Source organism: Corvus cornix, chromosome 4 (genome assembly GCF_000738735.6).
Source record: "Corvus cornix cornix isolate S_Up_H32 chromosome 4, ASM73873v5, whole genome shotgun sequence".
NCBI lineage: Eukaryota > Metazoa > Chordata > Aves > Passeriformes > Corvidae > Corvus > Corvus cornix.
The window spans coordinates 50,717,426-50,729,576 of NC_046334.1; the positions used below are offsets into that span (position 1 = coordinate 50,717,426).

The window sequence follows — 12,151 nt, forward strand, 5'->3', positions numbered from 1 at the left end:
GGGGTTTTTTGTTTTGTTAAAGAATGAAAGGTGTCTCAGTTGTTAGTATATAGTAACTGAACCATGAATTAAAGCAAAAACCTGTTAAATCCTGTTTATAATAATTTCTGTCAAGATTCAGAGCAGAGAATGATGTAACCTCAATAGCTTTGTTAACAGTCATTGTGAGGTGACTGCTTAGGATGTGTACTACAACAACTGGATTAGAAACAAAATCAAGAGAGGCAATGTTTTTCCTGCTTCTTTGAGAGAATCCTGTTTTCCAAACTAAGTTGTACAAGGGAATATTTCTTTTCTCTCACTAAAAGAGAAAGAAGTAGGGAGTGGGGGAGTAGCTACAAGTAATAAATTCTGTTGTGAAATTGGACTAAATCATGTAAAAAAAGTTAAAATGGCATTTAGCAATAAAACACGTAAAAAGTTACTTCTGCTTATGTTAAAGCATTAAATTGCTATAATATTTTCAATTTTTATTACAGAGTCCAAGATACACATTTAGATTCTTCAAAACTTTAACAGTTCATAGTTTGAAACTGAAAAAGTCCCAAAGCAGGTAGGACAGAATTTGTAGAAGTGGTCGGCAGTAGTACCATTTTAGGGACAGGCAGTATTTCCTGTTTTCTTTTTACTCGACTAGTTCAGTTCAAGGATTGTCTGATCTGGAGTTTAGGATTGTGAAGGTTCAAAATGAAGGAAAACTTAAAAACAAACCTCCCTGAGATGTCAAGTAAAATTGTTAATGGAGAAGGGAGTCCTAAGACTCATGTCTCTCGTAGTGTATGTGAATGCATGAAATTTGAAAAGCATGGCCAGGGAACAAGGTGAGGAGTTTCTGTTTTGTTTTCATGATGGTAAGGAAAAAAAAGTCTCTGCCAAGGGCATTTCATGTTGGAAAGACCAATGAAAAAATTTTAATCTGCTTCTAACAATTACTCTTAAACATTTTGTGATATCTGTGTTCTAAAATGTAGGACCCAATGTCTGAAAGCAAGTTTTATCAACAGAATTGTTTAAAAATAAATTAGTTTTTAATGTAGAATGACTTTCATAAATTAACTTCCTTGTGTATTCAGCATGTTGAAGAAGTTTTAATACATTTAATTTTGAAGTGATGCTCTTGTGCTATTTAGTGGATTCCAATTTCCATCTACATGCAAGGAGAGATACCAGAATTCCAGAGAGATAATCTATTAAGATTCATTGTTTCAATGTAATTAAAATGTATAAAATAGGCATTTGAATAAATACATGAAATACCATATACACAGACCTTAATAAATGTTGAAGTATTATATTCTCATTTAGCAAAAATGAGATACATTGGTAAGAATTAATCTTCTGGAAAACTAAATCACATTTAGGAAATTGAAACTATAAATACAGCATAAGGTCAAGATTAATTTTTAAAATTTTATTTCCAAGTCAGTGTTTCTTGTTTCACCCTTCAAATGATGATAAAAATGGTATTTTACTTAAACAATCAAATCTGAAATATCTTTTAGAAAATAAGACTTTCTATTTTTGAATTTCAGTTTTTAATGGGAAGTCTCCATAGTAACACTTGCCCAGACAATTACCTTCGTTCTTTAAAAGGGAAGGAAAAACCTCCATCTTTGTGGAATTTATTTATTTCCAGGTTCCTGCTTGCTTAGAACTTTGCTGAGCTGAAGAATTCTGCAGTGTCAGATTTTAGGTTCCACTCTTGCTGCGTTTTCTCTAGGAAATAATTAACTTCCTTGAGGGTGGACTGGGCTGTTTTCCCCTCCTGTTGTCAAATGTGGAATCTCGGCAGTGATCTGAATTTTTTTAATAGTCCAGGGTTTACCTACTGCTAAATGAGAAGGTGCTAAACTTAGTCTTCCTCAGTGTCTCTTTGATTATCTATGAAAGATTGCAAATTCCCTTTAAATTGTGTTATTGACTTTGAAGACTATCAAGTAAAACATGAGTTTCCAAGATTCAAAAGCTTTCGTAGAAATGCCAACTCTTACCATAGTTTCCCATCCTATTGCCTGTTCTTTATTGCTATGTATGTCTTCATACTCACCTATAAAGGATTACATCAAGTACAGGAACATTAATAATAATAGATATTGGCCAACCAGCTCCCCTAGTAATTCCTTTTGTATCAAAGGAAAACAGAAAGATTTAAATGATACTTCATAAGTGACCCCTCTGAATATAGGAAACATAGTTGCTTGGTAGCTGAAGTTACAGTGTCTGTGTGTCTTAAAAAAATGTGTTGTTTTTGAGAGAAGTCTTAAAATACAGTTTACTCGTGCTTCTAGTAACATCTTTTCTCTGTGATTTTCTGTTTTCTTAAGTTACTGAATTTTACTCTCAGAATTGTCTGAGCAAAATGGATTCTTCAAGCTGGCAGTGTTTGTGTTTATTTGAATCAACATCTGAAGGACTGAGTAAGATTTCGTTCTCACATGATTATTTAAAATCTGATTTTTACGGTGGAAATTGAGTGTGGCACTTAAAAATTTTTTCTCAAATAAGTGATTCTTTCACATTTATTGTGAAAATTGTGTACTGTAGTCTGAAAAATGGCTAAGAATTCCTGACACTCAGCAGTGTCATGGTAGAGTTGAAGGTATAGAAACACATGTGTAAATATAAAATGCATACAAATGTTTTGGGTGTTTTTTTTTTTTTTTTTTTTAATTTGAAAACTACACTGGGCTTTTTTACGTAGCAGATAAGAGAAGTCTGAATGTTGGTGTTACCTCATAGGTTTATTTTATGGAAGCTTTCCATTTGATGTAGGTTTGAAATATGCCGATGCTCAACTTTTTTTTTCTTTTTTTTTTTTTTTTTTTTTGGTGTGTATGAGAGAACACTGACCAGTTATTTCCATTGCAGAGAATAGACTTGCTTTATGCTGGGTTTTCCCTCTTGTATTTATGACAATGAGAACTTGGGCTGCAAGGCATGTACTCTCTGTGGCTCAGCTGCTCCCTTGCAGAGGGTTTCAGCCTGGTGGCCCATGGTTGCAGGCAGTTGCCCATAGAAGAGTTGCCTGGTTTGGGTTGTCCAGGTTGGGTCTGACCAGGGGCTCTCCTCTAATATGTTTAAATGCTTGGGGAGCAAGGTGATAAACTTGCTGTGATTTGCACTTGAAGTTTGAGCTGGAGCTCAGATTAGAAAAATCTGAGTGGATATTGAAAAAATCATTTAAGTTTTCTGGGGCGTTTGTTGCATTTCTTTCTTTAACATCTTTTTTACTTGAATTGTTTTTCATGGTTCATGTCATGGTGCAGCAAGGGGCTGCTGGCTCCCTGGGGCTGGGATGTGGGGAGTAGTGGGGACTCGCTGGGGGTAGCAGGGCTGGATCCCACATCCAGAGTCTGTCCTGCTGCCCCAGTCAGGGCATGGGGCAGCCGAGAGCACCAGGACAGCCCCAGCACAAGTATCTCCAGTGGGGCCATGGCCAGGCTGGCAGGGTCTGGCCCCCCTGGAGGTAAATGGGATCCGGGGCCCCAGGCAGGGCAGGGGGAGCCCTGGGGTGGTGGGCAGGGTCAGTCAGGACTGGTGACACTCTCAGCATAACTCGTTATCGGCACTGTGCTGACACTCTTTCACTGACTTTCAGTATTGTAGTAATCTTTGAAAGACAAATGAGTATGTAAAACTTGTATGCACTTATGAAAAGGCTTAGCAGGACCTATTAAAATAGGAAAGTGGTAGAGAAATCAACAGTACTACAGTACTTTAAAGTCATATAAAGCTTTTTTATTTTACAGATACAATGTTGTGACTCCTGCCTGTAGCTGAATATAGTTCTCTAGAAGCTGAGACTTTAGGTTGTTTTAATTGCTCCTAGGAGTATCATTATTGTTTTGAGAAATTGAAATCAGCATATACTGTAGGTAAATACATTTTTGGTGCTTCTCATGTGTCTAATGAGGGCTCTATCTTACTGAACTTCTTTAATGTAACTTTTATATTCAGAAAATGCATAAAGTACAAAAGCCAACAGATAATTTTTAATATGGTTAAAAAATTTATTAGGAGTTTATAACAAAAACTTGGAAACCACAAAATTTCAGTATAAAATGTCAAGCACTTTCTATTTTAACCATCCTTTTGCTGAATTGGCAGCACCAAATTGGTCTCTACCTCCTTTTTTTTCTTCCATTAGAAATGCAGTCCCTCCAGGAAAGCAACTATTTTCAGGTTTTGTGCTTAATCCAATTTGGAAGCTCAATCCCTTTCCTTCTGTAGATTTAGGGACTACAGCAGAGCCAAGGAGGGGTCCCCATTGACTCTTGCTGTTTTTGTATAAACAAAACACATCTTACTGGGGATATTTGAGACATAACTTGTTTGAAAACTGTATTGTTAAGACAAGTGACGTGTGCCTGGAAAATTAAGTGGAGTTCAGAGGTTTCAGGCTGTAGTTTTACAACAGTTTTAATCTATCCAGACTGGTAGGGGCTGAGTTTTGGTATCTCTCTGGCCTCTCTGATAGTGTGTGTGCAATTCTTATGTGAGCAACTTCAGCACATTAAACCAACAGAGAGTTATCCACTCTCTTGGGTTTGGCTGGGCTTCTGCTGTTTTAAGGAACTGAAACAGCGACACTTGGGGTATCAAACACAGTTGAGGCGAGGTGTGAGGGAAGAAATGATGTTATTCTAATGCCAGGTATATGTGCACAGATTCAGGCTTAATCCATAATGGAACCATTAGCCATGGTAAAGTTCAATCCAAGCTACCTTCCCTGTTTCATGCTTCAGTAGATCATAGAATTTTGGCTCATTTATGTATCTTTTTTTCTGCTAATGATGAAAATCTGTGCTTTCTAACTCCATGGCTTCAATAGACCTGTTTTAAGTAATGGAAGTTTTGTGAACCTGGAACATGCAGTGTGCGCAGACCCTCATGAGGAAACAAAGGAAACACTTGGATGAGTCCAGATGAGATGGGTGTACAACTGAATACTCTGTGTGGAAGAAATGATGCTTTTCCCTCCTGTTTGGGCCCACAGAGAAGAGTATTACCATTAGCCAAGGGACCACTTCTGTACCTCAGGCAGTAGAAATTAAAAGGCTCTATAAAACAGCTGAAGGGACAGAGGTTTAGTCCCAACTTTTTTTATATATGCTGTTCGTAACAGCTCTCCACGTGTGCTCTGTATCTGTTCATATAGATCCAGAAATGACATCTGGATCTTACCCAGTGTATTAGAAAGAAACCATCTAGTACTCGTCATCATCTTCCAGGTCTTCTCCTGCTGTTGCTGCTTCCAGTGCAGCCAGAGCTGCTGCAACTTCTGCATCTTCCTCCTCAATTCCTCCATTGAAATCTTTATGGTTGGTGTGTGTGGGTGCCTGTGTGACTTTGGTAACAGCCACTGCAGTGATACCACCAGTAAGCGTCTCGCTCGGACTTTCAGAGTCAGTTTTAAAAGGTTCAGTACTGCTCTCTTTCACAGACAAAGGTGGGGTTATACAAAGGCCCTGGTCCTGTATTGCTGAAGCACCATTGTTTTGGTCTGAATGTGCACAGTTGACTGAAAAGGTATCTTTTTCAACATAGTTCCCAGTTTGATTGCCATTTAGGGGATAATCAATATCTGGCAGTCTTATGGCATTGTTTTCTGTCTCCAATATTGAGTTTCCTTTGAGAAAGATGCTGTCTTCTGCAGACTGGGAGTCTGGAATGCTGTTAGGCACATTGCTGGCTGCCTTAATATGACTGCCTGTCTCTAGGTCAATTTCTTGTCCAGACCTTTTTGATTTGGTGTAAAAGTCTCTGTTGCTGGCTGAAGAAGCCTCTGACTGGCTGGAGATTCCCTTTTCACTGGTTTCTTTTGCTGAGTTTGTGTTGGGGTTGAGCATGGAGTGCTCAGCACAGGAGTTGCCACCATTGACTGCAACATCAAACTTTGCAGCACACTTCACAAGGCCATCCTCTTGAGAATCGTTGCCTCTGTGATTCCAGAGAGTTTCTGTTGCACTGTTTACTGGATTTTTATTTTCTGTTTTGTTTACCTCATCCTTCTGGAGTTCATTTTTGGGTTCTTCATTTTCACTATTCTCTTTAAATTTGGATTTATTGCTGCCTTGTTCAGTATGTTTGTAGCTGTTTACTTCATGGATACATCCAGATGATTGTACTTCTTCTGGATCAAAAATATAGCTGAGTAAGGAAAATTTGTAAAGGAAATGTTACTTATGATGTTAGTCAATATAATTACAAAAAAAGATTAAGCTTCATTTTTAAGCTGAAGGTCTTGAGGAGCGAGTGTTACTGAACTTTACCTTGGGTCCTGAGAATGAGTTAAACCGGATGGAAATGCTGAACTATGCTGTTGGCTGCTGTTTCCCAGGACTGATCATAACTAACCCCTGTAGTGAGATTCACCAGGAGGATGTTGGAGAACTGTGTGCTGGTTGTTGCTTGTTTCCAGCCTTATGTTTTGTTTTCTCTGGGGATCTGATTAGCCAATGAGTAGTCATCGCATGGATTGTTAATTAATATCGTTAATTAATATCATGTAGTTGCTAAAATATCTCCCATTTTTCCTGATGTTCTTCCTTCAAGTCTTTTGCTCTTTTCTCTTTTTTTTTCTTTTCCCTCCTGTTTGTTTTCTTTCTCTTGCTCTATTGTTTCCTAGACTTATCTCTTCCAGGGCTTCTTTCTTTTCTTTATCTTCCTTTTTTCTCTCACATTTTCTCCCCACTTCCTTACCTGTTCTACAGAAGTGGCCAAGGGAAGGAGTAACCCTCAAGTGAGGCTGAAATGTGATCTTTATAAAACTAGGTAGCCCTCCTCTCTAGGGAGACTTTTAATATGGGAATTCTCCCCCCAACTAACTACATTTAAAAGCTATGATGGAAGCAAGGAACTGTAGTTCATTTTCACTGCTTGGGAGAGAGGGAGGATCTGACAAAGTGTTCTTTGTTTCAGTGGCTCCTAGTTCTGCTGAATTGAGGGAAGCTCATGCTACCTAAATGAGAAAAAACTTTACTAAAGAAGAGTTTTCAATGCAACACAATTCCTTTTGTGAGGTAGGAGTTATAGAAATGGACCTTAATTACAGTAAATCGAAAGGACATACATAGGAAATCACTATGCCTATGCTTAAAGATGCTGTAAACTTTGAGAAAACTCCAACCTTTGACAGTGTCTAATTAAGGCAACAGGTGTAGGGGAGCACAGACACATGGTTTAATACTTTTGTTTTATTCCGTCTAAGCAATTCTTGTTCTATTGTACCTTTGTATCATTTTGCAGCACCTGCACCCCATCTGGATTTTCTTTAATCTGAAAAGAGAGAAAGGGAAGGCAAGGGAGAGACAGTGAGTGAAAGCATTATGAAATTAATATATGAGTAATTACATTGAAAATGATGCTCATGTTTAGAAGGGTTTTGTTAGCTAAAAAGAAAGATATCTACACAGGAATGGATGGAGTACTGTTCAAGGTCTTTGTAGGTTGTTGTCTTGCATTGGCAATGGTCTTTAAATGGGGAAAAATCTGGGGAAGAATTTCACAATTCTTAGATAGTGGTGTTCTCCCAGAATAGTTTCGTAAGCAATTTTATGATTTGGAGAATTCTAAGTCAGTGTTTTGGGTGTGGGTTGTTGGTTTGTTGTTTGGTTAGGCAATTTTTTTCCATATTTTTTTTCCACTTGGCACCTATTGGTGAAGTTCTGTACCATGGATTTGCCCAGCTGTTTTTTGAAACAGTGAACTGCTAGCATCTACCACATCCTTTATTCAGTACTTCCACAGACCAGCCTTGCCTGTGTGAAGAATCACCTGCTTTTGTTTGACTTGAACCTGTTTTTACTAGTAGTATTTGGTGCCTTGTAGTTCTTGTATTAGAAGAGGTAGTGACCATCACGTCCAGTTGTCACTATAGCAGAGGTCCTGTACTGTCCCTTCAGTGCTCATCCATTTCAGTGTTGCCCATACTGCCATTGTTTCATGCCTATGAACTGTCCTTGTGGTATTGTCTGAGTCTTTTTGCATTTTAACATCCTATCCAAATAAAGTGTGGGAACTACAATTGCAGAGTTCTCAAGGTGTTTGAAACCTGAAAGAAGCAGGTTTATTCTTTCCTAATATCTTCTTGTTTCTATTCACTTGACCCTGTGACAGCTACTGAGCACTGAGGTGACATTTTTGTCGAGCTATCTCTTAGTGAGACACAGACAAGTTCCTGGGATGGGCATTTTATTATAAGCAGGATGTTGTACCTCCATTTCACAACAGTAAAATTCCAGAGTTTGACTAGAACTAGCAGACTATGTTTTGCTACACCGTTGCCTGACCCAGTGAGATGCTAAGAACTATCTATTATATGGTTCTTATACTGAAGTCTTTTATTATGAGAAGAAATGATTTGCTAATTTGGACCCTTGAGAACTTTCCTGTTCTGAACCTAAACTGAAGTCCCAGATCTGAACATCCAAAATCCTTAAAACCCCCAATATTCTTTATGGGTGGTGGCTATCTTATTTCAAGTTAATAAGTCAGAGCAGGTTATTTAATATGTTCTGTCCATTGTTATTCAGGCCCTTTCTTTTTCTCTGAGATACTCTATAACCTTGCATACTTTTGTCAATGCCTAAGGACAGTGGCTCACTTCCCATAAAACAGAAATTGATGAAGCAAGGTTGGGGTATTTTCTGGAGTAATTTATTTACAAAACATCCAAGGAAAGTCGTATTGACTTATTCTTCTCAGGTATGATCTGAACTGCAAAGTGGCAATTACGGTAGTAGAAATGTAAATCAAAACATTTCCCCTCTAAAATCTGACTACAGCTGGTGTTAGCATGGAACTAAATACCTGATGTCAGACCTCTCATTCTTGGAGCCTCTAGGGGCCTACAGTCATTCAGCAGCTGGTTTTAGCCTAGGGTATAGCTGCTCATACCTATGCTCTGTGTCTTTGTGTACACATGAGCTGTTCTGGAGCAGAAATTACTATCAGGAGTAGCCAGCTTGATGTAGTTCAGTGCTTGTTGGGATGGCTTTTCAGCCAGCTGCTTTGCTTCCTTTCTCTTGGTGCTGCTTCTCTCCCTGAAAATGCAGTCTCCCTTCCACGTCTCTGCTGATCTTGTACTGTGTGTTCTCACCCCATATACCATAGCAACATCATAGCAGGAATTCTGGTACAGGGTTTTTCATCTGAAAAGGATTGCCCACTGAAATGCCCACACAGCCTTTGGCTTGGCTTTAAAATTTATAGGTTTGGTGAACCCAGTTCTAATTTGTATGTAGACCAGCTCTGACAGTAGATGTTACTTCTATCTAAGAGTAGGCACTTCAAGTCAAGGTGCTTCTGCTTAGAGTTTTATCTGACAGATTTCCTACTCAGTGATTTTATTTACAAGTTTTGTGATTTTTCAAAAGCATAAAATATTGCTCATAGGTTTTAAGCATTGGGAAGTCCTAATTGCTAGCCTTTATTCTGTTGTAAAAACATTTATGATCATCATAGAAGGCAATTATAAATTGAAATTACTGTTGTTGTTTGCAAAGAAAACACTTTCCGTTTTTTTGGGGTTTTTTTTTTTGTTTGTTTGTTTGGTTTTGGTTTTTTTTTTGTTGTTTTTGTTTTGTTTTGTTTTTTTTATTTTGCCTTTTTTTAATTTTTTTTTTTTTTTTAATTACAGCTGCTGTTGGAATTATCTCTGCAGCTACTGCATTAAGCTTTCCCACTGATGAGTTAAAACTGAATCTGTCCTCTGGCATGAATAAACTACTACATATGGAAAACAGTGTTATGCTGTGTTATCTTATGAATTATTTCACATCCCTGAAACAGGAATATAGTTTTACAATGTCACTGTCTGAACACTGGCTTTTTTTTTTTCCTTGCCCTTTCCTTTCATTTATAATAATCTTTCAAGTCAGGCTGCAAAATAATTCTGGGGAACAAATTGCTTTTATAGCATGAAAAGGCATGCTTTAATCCTACTTATCTTGTTTTAGGTACCTAGCTCTAAAGACTTGTGTATTGTGTGATGTTCATAGTTGCACTAATGGATAAATAGTACTAAAAAGCTGCTGTCTGGAGCAGTTTGAATCAAGTAAGTTCTACAGACTTGAAACAAAAGAGCAATAGAAATTTCAAACAGTGGATGATAATATGTTAACTGATACTGAATTTAGAAACATTGCATCCTTATGAAGTGTTTCATCTGTCAGATATGCCATGCTGCTAAATTGATTCAGTAAGTTCAGATAAACATGACATGATGTGGAATGCTTTCTTTTAGAACACTTTGGGGGCTATTTTCCCCACGAGAAATGGCTACCTGTCCAAAGTAGCAGTAAAATCCTTGGCCTTAACATTCAGATTCTCAGAATTCAGATTAAACTGCCATAAATCCTAGATAGTATTCTTTCTCGACCGTGAAATTTCTGAAGGCCTGTAAATGTCTGTCACTAGTTATTATGCGGTTACTTAATCCTGAACACTAATGCATCAACTGGCATTAAACATCTGCAAAAATGTGAAATAGAGATTTTTTTTAAAGTTTTTTTAGGTGTGGACTGGGACACTTGGAGCATTTTCAGGAATGAAGTGGAGCTGTTGAGGTGAAAGGAATAAGGAAGCCTAGAACTAAATTTTTTTACTCTCCCTAATTTTGAACTTGAATTTTTCAGCTTTTAGTAGCTGCTGAATCTCCTAAAGTGTGTCTCTGTAGAGGAGCTTGTACTGGTTTCTACAAAATAATCAGATTCTTGCAACATGACAGTGTAGAATAGCCTCTGCATATTCAGTATCAGTGCTTGTTTCATTTAAAGTTATGACACTTTTCTTCAGTGAAAGAGATGGAAGAGGCCCAGCTTTGTTTGTTTGCTCCAGCCAACCCAGCAGACATCCATGTGACCATGTAAAAGATAGTCTAGATATAATACCCCTGCCATATATTAAGTGTTCACAGAGACACCAGGAAGACTTGATGTTATGAAAGACTGACTTTCTTCCTTTAAAGCAATATGATACAGAAGAGCAAGTTTAAAAAGAAAAAGTTGGAAAAAAACTGCACAATGGAAGGCGGTAGTAATTAGTCTTAGTTCGAGGAGAGCAGGACACAAATCCCATCAGTAAAACAAATGCTGAGAAAGGAGCGGTTGTTAAATACATTTATGGTGGTATCTGCTAAGAGAATGAGATGGGACTTTCCCTGAAAGTGTGAGACCCTGGTGAAGATAACAAGAATAATGTCTGACTCCAAACCCACAATCTTGTGTTTCAAGCCACAGCATGCTTTAAGAGAAGTCTGCTTTTCTTTGTTGGATTTGAGAAACACAAGGTTAAATTACATATTATTTAAATTACATAATAACATAGCTCATATTGTCTATTAAAACTGTGGCTGTGTTATGAGTAAACAAAAGATAAACAAGAGATAATGTCATGGAAAGGGAAGAAGAAATATTTTTGAGTCATAAAAATGGTTTGGCACCTTTCTCAATATTCTTGGAAGTTTACATGGAAACAGAAAAAGGTCAGTCTTATTTTTGTTCATGGTATATTTTTTCTTCTGTCCTTATTTTTATTTTAAATTATTTTTAGACACCTCCAGGAGGAGAGGCAGAAAGCTGAGGGAGACCATATTAAAATAGTTTCTGTAGTAGATTTCAAACAGACAAACTCTGACAACTCTGATTTTGGATCATTAATTTTAATCCAGTCTTTTTTTTTTTTTTGGTGGGGTTTTTTTTGTTTTGTTTTGTTTTGGTTTTTTTAAGTTTGTTTGGAGTTTTCATCCCACACACCCTGATGCTTCTGTTGTTTGGCTTTTCACTCTCCTCCATTCTTTCCCACTCTGGATTACCTTAGCAAGTAAGGAGCTTTTTCCTACAGGGGTATAATCTGGGCTGATGAGCCTGAATGATGTATCTCCCAGGGGCCTGAGGTACCTCTTTCTGATGACTTTTTCCAGTAGAGGCACCTTTCAGACTTGATCCTCCCAGTGTCTTCCCCATCAGTTTGCTGTGTTTTGCACTCCTTCATGAAACCTGTCCATTCTGAGGATACTGCCCTTAGCTACCAGTCTCTTTGCAATGGACAGAAATCCTTGTTCATCAAAATTAAGCCTGTCTGCCTCACTAGTAACACAAACACAATTTACTTTTTCGGTGTTTTTTTGCTAACAAGGTCTTACATAGAT

The 12,151-nt window shown here is 37.7% G+C and overlaps 1 protein-coding gene across 4 annotated transcripts in view; it reads right to left on the reverse strand.

Annotated features, from left to right (window-relative positions):
- Positions 1-3,716: 3,716 nt before the first annotated feature.
- The window catches only part of C4H4orf19 (chromosome 4 C4orf19 homolog), a 41,230-nt gene continuing 32,795 nt past the window's right edge, over positions 3,717-12,151 (reverse strand). For all 4 annotated transcript variants that reach the window (XM_010401812.4, XM_010401811.4, XM_039551639.1 and 1 more), the window contains 2 exons: positions 7,231-7,278; positions 3,717-6,150 (listed from right to left, as the gene is read on the reverse strand). In XM_010401812.4, coding sequence (XP_010400114.1) covers positions 5,208-6,150; positions 7,231-7,262 — 975 coding nt within the window. In that variant the 5' untranslated portion in view covers positions 7,263-7,278 and the 3' untranslated portion in view covers positions 3,717-5,207. The remainder of the gene's footprint in view (positions 6,151-7,230; positions 7,279-12,151) is intronic.